At 47.0% G+C, this 20,849-nt stretch overlaps 1 protein-coding gene across 1 annotated transcript in view; it reads right to left on the bottom strand.

Moving 5' to 3' along the window:
• Slit3 (slit guidance ligand 3) overlaps window positions 1-20,849 on the bottom strand; it is a 588,765-nt gene that overhangs the window by 118,918 nt on the left and 448,998 nt on the right. The window contains exons 7-9 of the mRNA XM_051168450.1: window positions 19,005-19,076; window positions 12,492-12,655; window positions 4,187-4,328 (exon numbers count right to left, since the gene is read on the bottom strand). Of these exons, the coding sequence (XP_051024407.1) occupies window positions 4,187-4,328; window positions 12,492-12,655; window positions 19,005-19,076 (378 nt within the window). The remainder of the gene's footprint in view (window positions 1-4,186; window positions 4,329-12,491; window positions 12,656-19,004; window positions 19,077-20,849) is intronic.

Below are 20,849 nucleotides of genomic sequence, written 5' to 3'. Positions count from 1 at the left end.
ATCAGTTTTCCTTCTTCAGCAAAGGAGCAAGACACTTAGAGGACACCACGTGGGGTTTAAGAGAAAACATGGAAGAGAGACAGAGGCAGGAGTCACAATGTATTCTTCATACAGATGGTCCGGCTAGAGCTTTTGAAGGCCCAGGAGGGGATCTGCAGATCAAGAACAGAAGTGTGGGGGCCACTGGTTCTTCCTTGAATCTTTCCTGGCTGGAGGCTGGAGCTGGTTCAGAGAAACACCAGGGAGCTACACGAACAGTGCCCTTGATGGGAGCCGAGTTTCGAGGAAAATCTACAGCAAACCCTTTCACTGTGGGTTTTCTGGAAGAAAGCTATTTTTAGAGAAATTGGCTCTGGCATTCGAGGAGACCAGCACACACTTCTCTGGAAGAAAAAAAAATCTAAGAGTCTGCCAGGTTGCTTTGCATGAGAGATAGGCTGCCCTTCCAAATGTTGGGAGTGAGGGCTGGTTCCCAAGGTTAAGGTGATTTAAAGGAGTCTGCAACGGCTATGGACAGAGAAAAGGGAGTCGGGAGTGTGGCACCATGCCAAGCATTCCTAAGTGGGGAGATGTGAATCTGGACTATAGGTGGCCATAGGCAAGCCAAGAGGCAGAATTCTTGATATTAAAGAGAAGGCCAAATTCCGATGTCTCTGGACTGATAAATCAAACACACCTTTTTCTGCTAAGATGTATCCCGCTGTTCCAACTCTGCTCCTCTTTCCTCCTCTTAATCGCACACCTGCTGGTGTTCTATCCTGCTACAAGGACATAGTTTAGCCGCCCCGGAGACTATGGGCTAACACACAGGTCCCGAAGCCTGGGCACGGGCACTGCGGATGCCCCCTACCTCATGGGTCTCTCTTACACATCATCATTCAAACGAACTCCCCTGAACCACAGGGACTTAATTCATCTGCTTTAATCTCTCAGCTTTGTTTCATCACAGAGGAGAATGAGGCAGGCACAGCGAGAGGAGTCCTGCGTGATCCATCTGGTAGACGGTGGGTGCCCAATAAGCAGGGGCAACCTTATTACCGTGTCTGCATATATTTGCATAAAGATGAGCTCCTCTGTAGTTCAAGTCACACCGTATGTGGCTAGCCTCTGTCTGCCATCAATCCTCTTGACCAGAACTCTTAAAAGAGCTGACTGCCTTCATGGAGGCCCCTGTTCAGCAGGTGCCTCCTAGGACATGCTTGGCGCCACTAAGAATGAAAGTGGTGGGAATACTGCGGCAGGTATGGCTGTGAATTGATGATTACAGTATATGCTGGGTGCCGGACACAATGCTAAGCATCTTGCAGCACATGCAGTTTATGAACTGCCGAGAAAGAACCAGCAGTCCCTACAATTCTCAAGTGAGAGAAGCAAGGCTCAGAAAAGTTATTTGCCAGTGGCCATGAGGCAAGGCCAAAGGTAGCGTGGGGACCTGCTAGAGCACACTGTCCTAACCTCCATACGGTCGTTTTTTTATCTGTGGGAAGACTCTACCTAGCTTTTCTATTCCTGGAGCTTCTGATTTTATAGGCTAGGTCATTACAGGTCTTTTATAAATTTTCCAGAAAAGGCCATCTGTATGTGTACATATTATATAATGCATACACATACTCTGTCCTCAGTGACCATTGTTTTCTAAAATAAATGGCATTTTTGATATCAGTAGAAAGAAGGAAGGTTGGATGCTGCTTTAAAAATGACAGCTTTGCTTAATTAAAAACAAAACAAAACATCACATTGTTCTTGACCTTATCTCTTTAACTTTTAGTGGTGGAGAAGCCAGGAATCATCTCATATTAACATCCTAGTTTGTCAATATCTGTTTTAATATTCACTGTCTGGACGAGAGTCCAATTGCCTGGGCCTGTAGAGGGTATGCTTTTAATGTAGGCATCTGCAGTTTTGAACTTCTGGAGACTTGAGCCAACCTGTGAGGTCCACCTTAGGGGATCAGATGGGGGCTGGGAAGGAGGGAGACAGACTGGGTTGGGTGGTGTCCCTGGATACAGCCTGACAGGCTAAGCTGGCCCCTTCCTTTAGGCTGTGAGTTAGGATCTTGGCCAAGAGGAAGGTCTCTGGGTACCAGAGAACAAGATATAAAGCCTGGCAGGTAGAAGGAGAGAAGAAATGAAGAAGACACGAAGAAGACAGGATCTTCAAGGATGTGAGGGCGGGCATGCATTCTAACCAGAAGATGCACCTGGAGAGGGCTAGAGCCCCACCCTGACATGGGCAGATGCCCCTGAGAAAGAGGAGTTCAGAGTTTAACAAGGCATGAAAAGAAAGGGTGGTGGGAGAAGTGTGACAAGATCAAAAGGCTGGTGAGGAGAGGAAGATAAACCCAGAAGGGAGCCAGGGATGAAGGGAAAGTAGCACAGGAAAAGAAAGAAAAAACCAGGAACAGGGGATGAACAAGGGGGAGAGGTGGGCCAGGACTCTCCAGAAGAGGGCGCTCTCCAGGTCCAGCGCACAGCAGTGTGGATAGCTACAGTGTGACCGACCCACTGGTGGTGCTGTGAAGGGAAGGCTATGGGAGTAATTGTGTGATGGCCTCACAGGGTGTGGGTAGCAGAAAGCACTCCCTGCTCACCAGCTCCTGCCTGCCTGCAGTGAGTGGTGAGGACAAGACTATGCCTTCTGGGCCTGGGGCAGAGAATCAGAGGAGAGCTGGTGAAGTACATCAAAGAACAAACCAGAACCCCACTTTTATGAGCTACGCGTGTCTTCCCTTCTCAGCCAGGGTACAACCAAAGTCCTTAGACTGCCCCGCGATGGAGGCCCCATTTTCCCTCTGACCTTAGCTCTTAATAACTTCCTCCTTGTTTCGTCTGTTCCAATCACAATGGCTTTCTGGTATACCAGACACATTCACACGTCAGGGCCTTTGCACATAACACTCCCTCCACCTCTAACAATCTGATAGTCACTTTTATTTATTTATTTTTTTTACCCCATCCCTTGCTTTAACTCCTTTCCTTGCTTCACTTTCTCCACACACCAGTTACCTTTAAATGTATCATTTGAATTGCTTTTATTATTTGATCGCTCTAGAAATATATAGGCCACAAAAGCAGACACTTGGTCTACACTGTTTGCTGCTATCTCTTCAAGCACAGACAAACTGCTGTACAAACACACAAATGAGTGAAGTGGCGGATGGATCAGTATTAGAATGAACTGAGGACGGAAGCATATGACAGGGGAAGCAGAGACAGAGACAGGGCAGGAGGAGGGGATGGTGAAGCTGAGCGGCAGGGGCGTCTACGACTTCTGTTTTGAGGGATTTCATCCCATGTTGGTTCCAGATGAAGCTTCCATCCAGTGCTAACGGTAAAGACAGGAAATGAATGCAACAGCGAGCCTTTAAGAGCTGGCTTGAGGGCAGTGCTGACTGTTACTCTACTTGCCCTACCGTGACACACTGGCCCATTTCCTAAGTCATGAAGGAAGATGAACAAGGCTGAGCCATGTGGACACATCTTCCTGCAAACTCTCACATTTGTACGTATGCAAACACACATGCAAGCTGGTCTCTTTACCTGAAGATCTAAAGTGCAAAAATCTCACATGATACAATAAAGAGCTATGAAATCAAGTTCGGCATTTTCCTTCCCCTGCTACCACTACCATGGTGAAGTCCCTTGCTCCTGTATTGAGGCCTCTGTTAAGTGCATCACATATAGTCTTTCATTTGGTTTTCACTAAGACCCATTGAAATGTAATATTATAATTATCAGGTATTGGTGAGAAAAATCAAAGACAACAAGGAGAACTAGTTTACCAAGTGCCAAATAGAATGCAGGAGAGCCAGGGTATGCACACAGTCTGAAGTTTTAGGTTGTGTGAGCCATGAGGTCCTTGGTTGTAACTACTCTGCACTGCCCTGAGAGACCAGCCAAAGGCAGTATAAACAAACATGGATGCATGTGTCCCAATAAAACTTTATTTGTAACATAGATGGTAGGTGCATTTCCTATAGGCTTATAGCTTGCTGACTCTACTCATGACTCCACTCTTGCTCTTGACCACTAGCCCAACAAAAACCTATTAGTCGAGAGAAGAGAGGTTCCTGAGTGTTTTTAATGGCCACACTTAACAGCCCAACATACTGACAGTCTACCGGGGGACTGGCTGAGTCAGAGAGGTTAGCTGACTAGGGATTGAGGAAAATCAAATGGGCACTTACATTTCCACGATGCCCTCTGGCAGGTTGGCAGGGATCTCCGTCAATCCCTTCCCTCGGCAGTCTACGATGTTGTTGCTGCACGTGCAAGCAGAAGGGCAGGAGAGGGAGTTGGCATTGCAGGCTGGAGCCTCTGAGTGGGGACCTGTGGAGCCAGAACAGAATGGTCAACTCACATCAGTGTTAGGAGACTTCTAGCGCTGAACTTCTTAATCAGCTTACCAAGCACGCAGCTTTAGTGCTGAGCAATCCGGTGAATTACCATCAAATGGTATCTCCCTCTTCAGGGAGACTAGAGAGAGGTTCTGGCCTTGACCCCACTGTTTGTGGGTCATCTCACCTGCTTCATTATCCCATCATGCAGTTTTTTTTTTTTTTTTTAAATAGAAAGAGGCACTTCTAGCATGCACCACGCATGGAACTATGCCATCAGAATCCAAAGGACACACCCAAGGACCACTTCCTCTTTGTGCCTAGCACCTGAATGATACCTTGCAAGTTTTGTTTACATATTATGACGGGATGCAGAGAGCACACATAACTTCTATCCTAGGCCTGAAAGTTGCTGGGTGTCCCACCCAGGTAGGAGGCTAAAAGTGGCAGAATTTGATCAATTGCAGCAGCAGCGATCTTGTCAAAATATTACGCATTGATCAGAAATGATACCAAGGCCATATCCAACCGGCTTTTGTGTCCAGGGAAGAGTTGAATTAAAATTACTAGATAAAAGGTGAATAATTTACTACATGTTTTGGAATCAGCAATTTGTTCAGTTTGAGCTAGGAATCAGTGTTCATTTAAACGCGATTAAAATCCTTAGCAGATGGCATCCCAGGAGTCTATTGTGAAGACCAAACATACATAGATTTTGCGACTAACTCAATCCAGGATTCAAAGAATCCTCAAGAACCCCCAGTACTCCCTTTGGTGGTCACATCAAACCCTACATGCAAGAAACCCGCTGCCAACACTTGGCTGATTTGATCGCAGCCTCCCAGTGAGGTAAGAATCTCAAACAAGGGGTTTGTTTTTCACACGTGAAGCCAGCTCAGAGGCATTCTGGGTCCTCAGCCTGTGGGCTTTGGATGCAGCCAGCAACTGTCATCTCATGTCTTTCCAATCTCCCTCATGTCTTCCAGTCACAGCGAGGGGCTGTGAGCAAGTTCAGATGAACTCTGCAGAATTCCCTCACTGCTCAAACAAGGAACCTCAGGGTCTGTACTTTCGGATGCAGATTAAACAGGTAGAATGGAAAAAACTCTGCGGGGGGGAAAAGGACTTTTGGGTTGGCAAGCGTTCACTGAAGAATTCAAATTGTGAGTGAGTCTTCTTACAATGTGTGAATGAGGTGACCGGGTGAGCTTGGGGCAAGTCTTCATCTGGACACCAAGGTTCTAAGTGAAGGACTCCACACCTCACATTCAGGAGTGCCCACGGCCCCAAAGGCTCTTTCTGCGAGGCTCAGATTGTGCCTGAGGCTCCACCTAGGATGCTGACAATGCCAATTCACTGACCAAAGATTCTTACTGCCCTGTACCTCACACAAACACACAAAACAACCCTCAAAGACAGCATCTTAACCAAGGTGCTTGATAAAGTGTGTAGACACAAGGACTTCAGGGACACTAGTGACACACCAGAGGACCCAAAATGAAACATGGAACAGGTCAGACAGCTGATGACTTACATTAACACCCAAACTCAAAGACAGAGAGGAAGGAATCTGGCTCTACTGCTAGGTGAGTGAAAGGCCATTCTATTTCTGAGAAAGTGGCAAGGCAGAGAGCCAGCCTGGAGGAGGCTGAGATCCGGAGCCAGCAGGTGCCCAGCTGTCTCCAATTGTCTGAGAGTTCTTGGGCAAGCCTCAGCACTGAGATTTTCTGTTCCCATCTCAGCAGATGAGGAGCTGGGAAGGCGTGAATTCTGAGGTCCTCATGGGGGTTGGCTTCCGGAAGAAGGGATGCTGTAGGTATGGGGCACCTCAAGGCATGCTTTAGCCTCACCCAGCATGGAGGGACCCCATCCTATCACCCTCATCAATAAGAGGAAGCCTGGGAGCAGCTGGATACCAGGGCCTTTGAAGTGTAGATGACTTTCCCCAAGGAAAAGGCCAGACTAGGCCTTCTACATCAAGGGGTAAATGCACACGCACGACTGAGCCAGGGCAACTGTCACACCTTGGACACCTTCTTGTAGTAGGAAATGCTGGTCTGAGCCTGACAAGTCCACCCATCGGGCAGAAGGATCTGGAGATGCCCCCTTTTTTGATCAGGTAAAATACTGCTTGCACGGTATGCCTCAGAAAAGTTGGGGGCAGGGCAAGCATCAAATTTAAGGGTTCCTGTTGGCAACAGGACCTTGTGACATGGAGTGTTTCAAAGGTGCCCCTCTGACTTCTATGTTGAAAAGGAATAATTTTAAAGTAGACTCAAATAGCAGTCTTTGATGGTTCTGAGTCAGATGGAGGTACACACTACTTTTCAAGGCATATTGACAAGGAAAAAAAAAAAAGACCGTGAAAAAGATTCCTTAACCAGGCCACTAACAACACATTTAATTACGTGGAGAAAACAATGGTAATTATAGCCTCTGTCAGCACCCTGGGCTGGCAGCTTCCCAGGCAGGCATTCACCACCTTACTGTGGTGAGGCCATTACCTCCTTGTTTAAACACTCTAGGTTTCAGTATGATTGAAAGACAGATCCCCTCCCTCTGCACGCACTTCCCTCTGATGAATGACTGGAGAACCAGGTTCAGTCCCCTAAAGGCCTTGAGTGTCTGTAAGTGATGGCAGAAGTCCCACCCCTTTGCTGTCTTGGGGCAGACTGAGAATGTAAATTCTATAAGGCAATGACCTTTTTTTTTTTTTTTTTTGGTGTCACTGTTGTGTCCTCACTACATAAAACAGGCCTCAACAGAGAATGAACTTATTTAACTCACTCTGGATGATAAGGATGGGCACATGAATGAATTGGCTTAGGAGCCTGGAAGAGGTTGAGTGGGAGGGGAGGGTGCCCCTGAGCTAGGTGGGAGTTACTTCTGGGTGCCTCCGAGGGAAGACTCTCTTTCCGAGTGTCCTGGCCTGGTAGGTGGAGTCGGGTGTTGACCTTGGAAGATGAGGCCCATCCTTGAAGCTCACTCCTTTTCCTGCAGTTCAGTGCTGGCCTGGTGCCCTGAGGCAGAGCAGAACAGCGTAGGGGACAACTGAAGCACCAGCTCTTCCCCACAAGTCATCAACAGCAGGGTTTTCCAGCCAGGGAGAACATAGTGGGATGAGGCAAGAATTGTCCCCAGCTAAGTCTCTTCTCAGGAAGGCTGCTGTGGCTGTGGGCACAGGCACAGTAGTGCATTAGTGATCCCTCCTGGGCTGACCATGCAGGTCCTCTCCTAGGGCCCAGAGAGAAGAAAGTGGAACCCCCTGCCTAGAAGCTGGCCCCTTGCTCAGGTGTCACCCCATCTTTGTTCATGCTTCTCTGCCCCAATGATGGACAAAGACTTTGTTCTCAAATGCGCCCGTGGAGATGCCGAGAATGGGCACCTTTCTCCCAGCAGCGGCCAGGACCCACGGAATGAAAACTGAGCTGCATTCAATGCCCCGAATACATGATACCACTCAATCCTCACTGAATTCAGCCTGTGGCGCAGGCTGTGTTTCTTTCGTTCCCATTACACTGATGAGGAACGTGAAGATATGAAGGTTAAAGAAACGACCCAAGACCATAGAGCTGTGCAACAACAACAGGCTGAATGCTTTTCTGTCTCTTCTGGGGGAAAAAATAAGCCCACTTTAAATGCTGCTCTTTATTGTTGTAGAATCCTCAGAGCCTGGTAGCCTCAGGAGGTAGGAGAAGGGGCCAAGGCATGAACTGTGTAAGTAACACTAGCAAGGAGAGAATGCTCTTGTGTTCCTACCTTCTGCTTAAAAAAAAAAAAAAATCACCCAGTACAGTGCAGAGTAAAATATCCAATGGCCTTGTGAGTATATTGAAATAAATTAATTCCAGTATTCAAATTAAGCTTCCCAACTGGCCTCTGGCCTTTCAAAAGCCAACAACAGACCGTGGTGACAATAGAACTCCAGCAATTACGATGAGAATATAAATGAACGTGATTTAAATACCAGAGGCATGATAATTTTGGAAATGGCTAAATAAACCTAATAATCTCATTCCTGCAATGTTCAATTATGGCATTTTAATTAAAACCTCCTAAGGAGAAAGGGTGGCTAGACACAGCCTACCTTAATTATCTTTATACTTAGTAACTAGTCTCAAATAGAAAGAAAGAAAAAGAGAATGAAAGAAAGTTTCTGTTTCCAGGGAGATAAGTAGTTTTATTTTTGAATAGTAAAAGAAAAAAAAATTATGGAGAAGCTGTTGGATCCAGCATTTGTTTAGGGGCATCTGAAAACAAATGAGATTTGGCCTTTGTTACTATGAGATTGATATCTTTATGAAAAGGTATTTCATATTCAAGGCCACAGGTCCAAAGTGGATAGACAAATCAATGGGCTCAAAGACATTCAAAGGAAAGAGATAATTGATTCAGGAGGTCAAATAGTTAACAAACAGCCATAAATTATGAGTAATGACAGGTAGGAACTCTGAGATTAAGATATAAGGAAAGAAACCCAGGGCAAATAAATCTTAGAGTATGAACTCCCCAATAAGCCTTTTAAAGGAAGATGAAAAAAAAAAAAAAAAACAAAAACAAAAACCAAACAAACAAATAAACAAAACCAAAAACTCACAAATCACGCGACATAAACTTTTTCTCTAATGTATTGTGTACTTTGCTAAAACTCTTGATATGATCCAAGGGACAAGCAGATGACACAGAGCACAGAGCCTGTGGGTCCTTACAGTCCTCAGGCTCGAGAAACAAACAGTGCTAACAGAGAAATCCTTCAGTGGAGCCCAGTAGGCAGGCTGTACCACAGAGAAGAAAGTCTGATAAAAGATGAAACAGAGACGCGCCCCTCCCCCCCATTAAAAAATGCTCAATTGCTTTCCCAAAGGGATGAAACAAACGTCTTAGACTGGAAGGATACGGCTGACAGGAGATGCATTTTGCTAAGTGCGCTGCTGGCAGAATTCTGCTTAGCTGGAGAGATAATGTGTCCAACTCCATGGCTCCTCAGGAGTGAGGGGAGGCTGGTCTCAGGATGGCTGGATTTAATTCAAGGGCGCTATCAGGCAGGGCCTCCCAGCTGAGTGAGATAAGTAAGGTCTTTCCTATCTCTGGAGCTGTGTTTGGGGGAAGGTTTAGCTACCATTGAAGGGCCGGTGAGTTTTTCTCTTGCATCTCTGACATGGACCTCTGGGGATGGCAGGGGAGACTTAACTGGTACCCATGCACCTGTTGCTCCTCAGTGATGACTAGCATCTTTTGGAAATTCTTGTCCCCCAGCGAAGCCCCTCTGTAAGCTGTTAGGTTTGTGTTTAGGCAGCTTTAGACAATCACGGCCAGGTCCGCATCAGGCAGCCTCACTCAGATGCCTTGCTGGGCTCTGGCCTGAGGTGGGTGGGTCTGCACTCTCCAAGGTGGTACACAAAGGCAGTGAGGGCCTAGGAGAGCCCTTCTGTGGGACCTTCTTCTCAGGGTCTCTCAGGCTGGTCACTGCTGGCTTAACTGCCTCTTTCCACACTGCCTCCTCTGTCACCCTTTTTCATAGTCTCATAAACTGCCTATCACACAGAGGAGGTGACATTTTGTAAGGTTTGCAGCTCCCATATCTCACTCATCATGGGGTATCCATTCCTCACAGGGGCTCATCAGGTCCTCCGAAAGCCCTGTTACTAGCTTTGACCTCCCTACAGCACTCCACCCCCAGAACAGCCTATGTGTTAACCCTTGGGTGTCCAACAAATCACCGAAAGAAACCTTTGCACAAAGGGGGGGGGGGTCCCTCTATATTACTGCCCTAAGTTGGTGTTACTAGTGAGACGGTGAGATTTGTAGCATATTGATGCTTAGAATTTGGGGGTGAGATTCTCATGTTCTCAAAAGACATCTGGCTCTGTGTTAGAGATTACGAGAACCATCACGTGCAATGGGCTTGGCTGCTTGAAGCGGGGAAGGGAACAAGGGTGTTCTATCCTGATGTTTAGCTAAAGAGACTGTTACTAGAACTAGGCTTTTCAAAGGGCTAGGGCTCAGACACTAGCATTTCTAGGACTGGGGTCAGGCAGCCTTATTCTCATGGGGCTTGGATTCTGACTGCTGCTGGATAAACACTGTCTGGGCAGTGTGCTGACAGGAGGTAGTTTTCACGCCAGAGAAGCGTTCGTGGTCACATGCCACTTTACTCCCAGCACCCACCTGTCATGTAGTGTTTTTACATTCTCTCTAATTAGTTTTCCTCAGTAGCTCTTGGATGGCTTCTGCACTCTGTAATTATTTCTTTCACTGGCACTTATGCCGATATTGCACCCTTTGCCTGATAATTACTATAATTATAGTCACTATATTTGAATTTGGTGCCTGTGTGATAAACGGTTTTATTATATGTGTTTGATGGCAAGTGATTTCTAAGTGGGGTGTCTTATAGGAAGTTATTGAGGTGCTACTCTGGGATGTGTTAAAAATGTTTTTGGAGGATAAATAATGTGATGGAGTAATAAGGTGGTGAGGAAAGAGCAGGGAAGAGAGAGGAGGGGCACGCTGAACTCAAGAACTGAATGAATCGCACTCCCAGCCTAAGCTCTTGGCCTTTCCGAGGCCCTGCAATACAAATTGAGTTTGTTCAGCCCTCAGCGCCATGGTGGTGGTTGGTGCTGTTTGCTCGCTTGTTTTGTCAACTTGACGCAAGCTAGAGCTATCTGGGAAGAGGGACCCTCAGTTGAGAAAATGCCTTCATCGGATTGGCCTATAAGGAAGTCTACAGGACATTTTCTTGATTAATGATAGATAGGCAGGTGGTTCTGGGTGGTATAAGACAGCAGCCTGAGCAAGCCATGGGGAGGAAGCCCCTATGCAGTACTCGGCCATGACCTCTGCTTCAGTTCCTGCCTTCAGTTCCTGTCCTGACATCCCTCAGCAATGGACTGCAAGCCGTAAGATGATATAAACCTTTTCCCCTCAAAAATGCTTATGCTCGATGTTTTATCGTAGCAGAAGAAAGCAAACCAGGACAGAAGTGAAAGTGGGCGATAGCTAGGGGGGCGGGGGAGAGAGACAGAGAGAGAGAGAGAGAGAGAGAGAGAGAGAGAGAGAGAGAGAGAGAGGGAGAGAGAGAGAGAGAGAGAGAAAGAAAGAGAGAGAGAGAGAGAGAGAGAGAGAGAGAGAGAGAGAGAGAGAGAGAGAGAGAGAGACGCAAGCTGGGCTCCTGTGTACGCTGGCTACCCAGCACAGCCTTTTAGAGGCCACTGGACTCCAGTCTGGGACCGGATTCCTAGAAACCTATGTGATTCTTAGGGAAACTTTGTGTGTGCATTTTCCCTCCCTCCCCCAAGTCACAGGACTTATCTCTAGCCCTTTGCCATAGAAGAGTTGGTAGAAGTGAGCTGAAGCAAACAAAGTTCAGCATCTGGTTTAGACGCTATGCCCTCTGGGAAGATCCTGGGTCACGCAGTCACCTTCCATTCCTATCTGTGTGGCTCAGTTCTAAGTGCAATGTAGGCAATCTGGGCCTCTATCACACTTCAGTCACCCACAGATCAAACCCTTATGTTCGCACAGCCCAATCTGCGGGCCAACTAAGCTGTAATAATCAAATGTCACCTATCTCACTCTTATGGAGTATTATGCTAAGTGTTCCATACTCATTATTTTACCTAATCTTCCCACTCATTCTTTGATGCATTCGATCGTTATTTCTAGGCTACAGAAATAGCATAGAATGGTGAATGGTAACTTGCCAGAGTCACACACTAGTAAGGGGAGAGCTAAGATTTCTAGCTAGACAGGCTTAGCCCACAGCCTGCGTCATACCATCTCCTCATTTCTACAAGCATTTGGGTGGCAGAAGGTGTGTGGTCAGTGCTAAAACATTACACCTGTGCCCTGATGACCTGCTGCTCATCAAATGCTCATCAAAAGTTTCCTAGCACCAGGAGGCTAGGGGCTCAACAGAGAGTGATTCGTGAGTTCTTTTAGCATCTTCTGTTCCAGATGTCAACTGCTTCTTTCTCTGAACTTCTTGCAGAACGCAAGCTCTGCCATTTCCTCCTGCATACCTTGGCTGACTATGGGATTCCTTCTGTACCAAGCTCTAGGATGGGTATGATCAGGCCCAGCTCCTAGTAGACAGGGATGATGGGTGTGTGGATCTTAGCCTAGGAGGGAAGAGCAGGTAGGGCCAGCTCACCTGGACACACATACTCCTTCTTCTGCACGTCTGCCACATTGAAGCCTCTCAAATGCACGGGCGCCATGCAGAGGGTGAACTGGCCAATGGTTCGCCGCTGTCGCAGCCAATCTGAGAGCCAGGCCAGGTGACAGTCACAGTACAGATGGTTGGAGTGCAGACGCCTTGGAGAAGAAGAGAGAGATGCCATTACACAGCTCTTTGGTGTCCTTTTCCCCACCATGATAATTTTCATGAGCCTAGGGTAGCATTCCTGACTCCTATGCACTGGAAAAACAATAACAAAGAAAACAACCAAACCAAACCAAACCAAAACAAACAAAACAAACAAACAAAAAAAACCAAACCAACCAAACAAAAAAAAAAACCCAACCAACCAAAAACCAAAGAAGAAGCCTTGGTCTTTTATTACCATGCCACTACTACCTTCATGTCTAGGTCACACTCAATGGGTATCCTGGAGGTTTTGAGCAATTCCCATATCTTTTTTTTTTTAAATTAAAAGTTAATTTTAATAAAAGATACTTTCTAAAATCATCAGTCTTTATTGTATTTTCTACCTTTGTGAAACAGTAAGACATAACAGTCTCATGGTCCACAAAAGTTTAGTGAATATAACATATTCAGTTGAGGTCTAGATGTAGAAATGAACCTTTACGAAGTATGTGTCCATATCAAACAGCGTCCCAGTGTCATATCACACATGGTCAAGTTATGCTGAGCTAACCTATGCTTCCGAATTCTGCAGCTGTCTACCTTGCTCAGTTGTGGACATCAGGTCAATTCTGTCTGCAGCTGTGTCTTAGGTCTTGGCTCTATTTTAACATGCTCAGTTGATGTCCTGAGGCCTACGTGCAATGCTGCACCCTTTCTAGAAAAAGATGTAGAGCATGGAATATAAAATTTATGGATGAATTAAAAGTCAAGAATTTTTTTTTCTTTAAACAGTAAGAATGTAACACCAGTGAATACACCTAAGATTCGAAACGACACAGAATCAAAACTTTGCGAAGTTATTCATGAGAATATCTTGACAACCAAAAGGTAAATTATAGTAATTCTACTCTTTTCCTTTCTATCCAAGCAAGCATCAGCACAGAGGAGAGGGAGAATGGCATCACCACAGCGTGATGACAGAGAACGATGACACGTGTCCTTGTGTGAGTCAGAGATCTAACAGGGTGACTGCTACACTGGACTGGAGAACTTAACTGCTGGCCCCTGGACGGAACGGAGTTCTGTTTCTCCTCCTAGCTGTGGCGCTGTGTGACTGAGATCTGCTACTCTTAAGTGTCCTTTATGACCCCACAGCATGACACGTGGGGAGTGCTAAGCCAGTGCCAACTGTGAACACGAGGCAGGGTGGGGAGGCACAGAGAGGGGCTTTCTGGAGGACGGACCTTCTCCCTAACCTGTTCACAGGGAGCTGTTCTGGGCAAGCTCTTGGAGTCCGTTACACTTTCTCTATAGTGCCTGCTTCTCCTTGTCAGTTCTACTCGACCTGGTGGTTTCTGACTCTGTCTGATCTTGAGGCCCCCAGAAAGATTTCCTAATCCCTTTTAGACCACAGTTCTTGTTCAGTGGGAGCTGTGATTCCAGACCAGTGTCTTGCTCGAGTGAATAAGATTCCCTAGACAGACCAGCCTCTTGCACTTCTGAGGGGAATCCCGTCTGGTTAGGTGATTTGAACTTCCTCCTATGAGTGGGGAGGCAAACTAAGGCTACTCAGCAACTTCTGGGGGTCTCTCCTTAAAGACTTTTGGCCAGCATTTCTAACTTCCATCTTCCCCACAGTTGTTAGAATTGGTTGTGTGTAAGTTTTAGTAGTATGAGACTTGGGTTTCGTGTAAATTTCAAATGGGTTATCCTGGACAGGCTAGTCAGCCAGCTGTTGTCTTGGGACCGTCGGGAGCCCCATGTCAAGCCCATTAATACAGCGTGGCAGCCTAGAAGAGTGGCTTGGATCATGTCAGTACTACAATGAGGGAACTGAAGGGCCCTTGACCACATCCCACTCAGCACAAGGTCAACATCGCCAACACTAGCCAAGTGCAGCTAACTCGGGCTGTGTGCTGGCTGGCTGAGTCTTCTGACACCAATTGGCACAGAATCCCAGCAGGCCAGCTCCACTAGGGCTTCAAATCCCATCATTTCAGGTAGATTAAACGAACGCCAAACCCATGTAAATTGTAAAGCTTTTTTTCCCCTAAAAACAAATGTAGATATTAAGCACTTTTTATATTTCAGAGTAAGTCAGACCCATTTCTAGAAGCTCAGATGCCCCAGACACAGGAACCATATGTTCCTAACACATTCCCCCCTTTAGTTTCCAAGCCCAGGCCTTCTGAACTAATGCAAGCATGACCTCCCCTTAGCCTGGATTCTGACTACCATAAAACAGTTGGGAAGAGCACTGTGGTCAAAGTCCCAAACCAGTGGGAAAGATCAGTCGGGGGAGGGTAGGCAAGACCTCTGCTTGTGAAAGAACATGATTACTTTATGCCAAGAGCAAAGGGAAGACATCATTTCCTAAACAGAAAGGAGAGGGTGAGGGAATTCCCTTCCAGGCCCAGGAGATAGCAATGGTGCCTGGGCAAATATCACAGTGGCTCCGTGAGGAACAAGAGAAGCACAGGGCAGAGTGTTCTGTAGTGTAGGCTGAGGGGAAGGGATTCCCTTTTGTGCCAGGAGACTTAGCCAGTTAATCAGCTTGCCCTTTATGTGCCCTGTTTGGGAGCAACGTAATGATGTTACGACAACAGGGATGAGTTTTAAGAGTGTGGGTCCTCGAGATAAACCAGAACACGTCCCCGTCAGATCTAATTGAGGGTGAGAGTTTAACAGGACAAGAATGAGGTTTAGGCATGAAAAGGCTTTAAGATGCTTCTTTTCTTGGTCAAACAAGAAGTTGGAGGTTTCCCTTGGGAGGATGGTGTTAGGTTGGCTCTTTCTCAGTCCTAGCTGGTCAGCCCCAAAGGATCACTCTTCGCGGTCCTGCTACATATGTCTCCTATCCCTCTGGCTTTCTCCTTTCCAAAGTGGGATCAGATAAATAGTGACCTCAGCTGATACAGAAGCCACATGGAGTCTCAATCAGAAAGCCCAGGGCAGGGGGACAGGCTCGGCTCCCTCTGCGAGGAATGTTATTGCTCAGAAATGGTGGCAGGGCCAAAGCTGGACAGATTCTTTAAAGCCACTTTTTCACACCATGCTTCAAAGACGAAATGGGGCAACCCTGGGCCAGATGCTCAGCACGCCTTTCGTTTGTATGTGCACCTGCCGTGGGTAATGCATGGGTGCATAGTGTGGTGTGTGTGCATGTGAGTGTGTGATATGCCACAGAGGATGTGTGGGGGCCAGAGGACGACCTAAGGTGTCAGTCCTCGCCTTCCATTGCGCCTGAGACGGGGTCTCTTTGTTGCCTGCCACTGTGCATGCCCGAATGCTGCTAGGGGCTCTCCTGGCTTTGCCTTTCACCTTTCCCTAGGGGCACCAGAACAGCAGACCAGATGTGTACTATCACACTGGCTTACTAAGTAGTATTTTTTTTTTAATCATGAGCATATCATGAAATTTGGCATGGAAATTGCTAAGAATGGCTTAAACCCTTTGACTAAGACAGGAAATTGTTTAATTACTTTCCACAATTTTAAGCTGTGAGTGTGAGTGTGAGGGTTCCTGGACCACATGGAAGCTCTGCTCTCTCCTTGCTCTGCTCACCTGGCACCATGCTCTTCTGTTTTTTATCCCTGACGTCAAACCACATAAGGCTGACACTGGTTCCAGCTTTCTGCTTTTAACTTTGGGGTGGTGGTCTAATTCTAGGCCTCAGTGCTACCATCTGTAAAACGGGAAGGGCCGTTCTGTGGGTTGAAGTAACTCAGAGGGAGTGCTTCACACAAGGCCCGGCACACAGTAGGACCACGGAAGAAATATCTGCTGGTATCGCGAGTTCGAGAACAGTGCAAATCTCAGTATCTTTCCAAACTGTGGCCCTGCCTGTACACAGCTCTTGGCTGCTTATGCAGACATGGGAGCAGCCAGGCGGCTAGAGTCCCTACAAGCTGTTTGGTGAGCTTTTGAGAATGGACACACCATACTCCACATGGATGAGACCTCCGTGGAGCAGAAGGCGAATGAATACAAATGCCAATTTATGAAAGGTGTCTTTTAGCCACAGATGCCAAATTAAATTTCCAGCAAATCCTTTTAGAGAGGGTCAGCGGCTCGGTTTCCATAAAACGTGGCGTTCTGGATTCCATGCAAAAGCTTTCCTTTGGAAATCCAATTTATGACTTCCTTCCTCTCTCGTCCAACACCAGTCACCCACCCCCAACGCTTTAATTACAGCGAAGGGGGATTAGTCAGCTCGTCCCCAGGGAGTTCTGTACAGAGCCATCTCTGAATTAAACTAGAGAGAAAATGGCAGCAGGCCGAGAGCAGAGAGAACAGACAAGATTGATTGATCTGAAACTCATCAGATGACTATTTGGGACCATAGAGAAAAATCACAACAGAAGTAAGACAGAACCCGTTACCCAATTCCCTTCCTCAACCCTCCCCTCCTGGAGGAGCTGGTACCCTGGAGCCCCATCCCCCAGCTCCTGTGGACCTACCCTTGCTCTGTCTCTGTTGTTTTTAGACTAATAACACAGAGGGAAGCCTGTCACAGGGGAGGCGCTGCTGCAAAGCTGTGCTCCATAGCAAGGACTTCTGGATACCTACTTCTTGGGGAGAGCAGACCCAGCATCCTGAGGCTCACTTCCTGTTTCGGAGCCTCGGCTTCATGTTTCCTCAGCTTAGCTGTGGTTTGCTGGGTGTTCATAAGACCAAACGGTGTCTCCTTAAAATTCTACCCCGTTTTCAGAGAAAGGGAAAAATGATACATTTTCCTAGGTGTGCTGTCATCTGAAGGTACCCAACATGAATCTGGGGAGCAGAGATGGAGACCAATCCGGGATGGTCATTATTGATAATAACCAACACTACAGCCTGCGACAAGTACTGTCGATATCAGATCACGGAGTACCCTCACAGCGCCTCCAACGTAAATATGTGTTATGGAGTCCCTGACCCAAAGCACAGAAAGATGAAGATATGTCCTAAGTGAGTGGTGGAGCCTGTATGTAAACCCAGATCTGCTACTCCATACTGCTGTGCTTTCTTCTTCTTATTGCTATTATCTTATTATTTCTTCTTATTGTTTTATTATTATTTATTATTATTATTTATTATTTCTTGTAATCTCATCCCTGGTCTTTGTCTTATTCACACCTATAGTGAAAAGCTCACTCTCCCAGGAATGCAGTGCCTTTCAACCTCTAAGAGCATGAAGGCTCATTGACAACAGATTTATGGGTGAGACCCCCAAGAGGTCTCCACCTTATAAGCCTGGGATGGGGCCTAGGACTTTGTTTTTTGAAAAGTTCCAGATGGTTCTGAACTGCTGCTCTGGGAAGTACTGCTGAAAGAATTTTCCGTTCTCTTGGATTTCATGTTGCCTGAGGAGCATAGATGAGCTTGCAGTGGTCAGTCCAGATCTCTCAATTGTGTGGTGATAATATATAGTACCACCTTCCGAGTGCCGGGCACTGTGTGTGCTTAGTTTTATGTGATCTTCACCACCAGCCCAGTATAAAGGAAGGAAAAAAAGGTCATGGACCCAATGAAGGGCAGAGGGCATTTAAGTTCTTTGCTTTGATCGTAAATGCACTTGGCTAAGAAGCTGGTAGGGGCTGGCTGTCCCCTTCTACTGTGACACAAGGCCTCTAAAAGATAAGAACCTCTTTGGAAAAGCCAACAAGTTTCTATGGCAGAAAAAAACTACAAAAGGGTTACTGGTTGAAAGGAACCCACTTGTAACTTAGCGTGAGTGTCCCACACAGTTAAGAGTCATGGGCTTGTTTCTGGAGAACCCAGCGTGAAGACTTACACTTACCTGAGGCATTAAAAGCTAGAGCACCAAGTTAGTGTGTTTTAGTATCTGAATGTTTCCCAGAAAGCCGGAGAATGTAGCAGGTGGCACCTTTCGTGGGACAGAGAAAGGACAAAGACTCCTCCTCCATTCCCGGAAGGGACAACAATTGCCACCATCAGGTTATGACAGAACTGTCAATGGGATATGACATAAGTGAAGCCAAGTGGGGGAGGGGGTCTCACCAACTAAGTTTTCTGTGTTCTTTTGCAACGTAAAACCAACAAATTTCCCATCAAACACAACAAACAGTGCAGGAAGACTTCTCACAGTTTAGGGTGATAAGAAATGGGTGCTCCTGCCACAGAATGGCATCTAGAAACCACGCAGGATGCACTATGACGCTGCCTGCCCTTGTCTTCATACACCAAGCCCCCTGCTTGCTTTATGTCTTTGGATATGGGAACTGTGTTCCCCGTTCACAGCCCAGTAGGTTTGCCAAGCAGAGAGAGCAGCATGGCGGTGGGGGGGGGGTGGTGGTGGTGGTGGGTGGCGCTTAAGGTAGGAGGTGGGTGGGGGAGGAAGCAGCCTTTACTCACAGAGTTCGGATCTTTGGCATGTGGTTGAAGCTGGTGACCAGGATTCGGCTGATGTTGTTATTGTTGAGGGTGCTGCAGAGACAAAGGAAGAAGTTACGGACTGAGGGGCACTGAGATGCTCATAGGTGTGGGGGAGGAGTGGATGTGGCTGTGGAACAAAAGCCAGCAAGTGAGAGCAGAGCAGCCAAGTGTCCACAGACACGTGGATGCTCTCCAAACTCCGGGGGAATCCACAGTCCTGTTATTCACGTAGGCTCCCCCAGCATCTGTGAACAATAAACCCCTGACTTAATCTTGCTGTGTGTTGAGTGCCTCATTAGGACATCTTTAATTCTTCTTTGTTTTCGAAGACCCATTACATTTTGAATCACGTGTAGGTACATGGGTGTGGGTATGTGCACACGAGTGCTAGTGCCCACATAGGTCACAGGCACCAGACACCCCGGCAGTTGCCTGGCATGGGTGCTGTGAAAGACACTTGGGTCCTCATCAACAGCGATACACACAAGGAATGCCTGAGCCATTGCTCCAGTCCCAGTGTCTTTAATTCTTACAGGGACAAGCTGCTTACATGGTACTGCTCTCTTTTAGGGAGAGGAAAGATCTGCTCCTTTTGATTGGCGTGGTAGAACCCCCAGAGGAGACCCTGTTAACCCTTGCTACAGATGAAGAGGCAAGGCAACTCTCAGCTCTGCAGGAGGGCTCTGACCAAGCCCTCTCTCACCCCATTCTTGTTTTGTTCACTGGACACAGTGTCTTGTACACGATGCTATCTCGACGGACACAGTGTCTTATACATGACGCTATGTTGATGGGTTAAGCAGTATTTCCCAGGCATCTTCTGGTACTTCAAGAGTACCTTAGTTTATCTCAAGACGGACTATCTCTCCTCTTTCTGGTGCTCTCCTTGACTGTGGATAGCATTCCGCTGGGGCAGTGTTTGGACCGACTAGTCCCTTGGACAGAGGAATGCACAGAGAAAGCTGTATGTACGAGGGGACCTAATGAATGAAGCTGCTGAAGAACTGAAAACAGGATCTAAAAAAGTACTGCCTCAGTTTACCCACTAACAAGACCCATGATGAAGCCCAGGGGAATGTGGTAGTGAGAAAAATTTCTTTGCAGATTTCAGGTCAGTGACCACACACTGGAGGGGCAGCAATGCGTACAAAGGCCCAGCATGGTTCTCTGGCTTTGGCGCCACACCCTTGCTTTGCTTTGCATTCCAAAGAGCAAGAGCTGGTTCTGGGTTTTGGTCTGTACTCCATGCTGCCCACTTGTTCCTCAGCCTTTCTTTTCTCTGTTTGTCCCAGAGATACACCACATCACATCCTCTTCTTATCAACCCCGTTTCTCTCACTCTCTTCTAAGTCACCATTGGTCTTTACTGGGTCAAGGGGCCATTGCCAGTCAAGAAGTCTGCTGTGGGCTTGTGGTCAATATATTACCTCTTCTTTCCTTTCTTTCTTTCTTTTTAAAATGTACTTACTTATAAAATGCCTGTCCGCATGTCCACCTGAAAGTTAGTAGAAGGCATCAAACCCTATTACGGATGGTTGTGAACCACCATGTGGCTGCTGGGAATTGAACTCAGAACCTCTAGAAGAGCAGCCAGTGCTCTTAACCACTGAGCCATCACCTCTCTAGTTCCTGCCTTAGGGCGTATAGTGTGTGCTCAGTAAATAGAGATCATCAACTTACTGACCATTTTGGAGAGAATCTCGTCTTGTCCTAGAGTTCCTAGCTTCAACGTTCCAGAGAGAAAGGGCATTTCATTGAGGCGCTGTCGGCCCATGTCCCAACCCAAGGGGCCCGGCAGAATTCCTTCTCCAGCCCTTGTGACCT

This window comes from Acomys russatus, chromosome 25 (genome assembly GCF_903995435.1).
Source record: "Acomys russatus chromosome 25, mAcoRus1.1, whole genome shotgun sequence".
NCBI classification, from domain to species: Eukaryota; Metazoa; Chordata; class Mammalia; order Rodentia; family Muridae; genus Acomys; species Acomys russatus.
The sequence above is the reverse complement of the archived record's forward strand: the minus strand, read 5'-3'. Positions and strand labels throughout refer to the sequence as shown.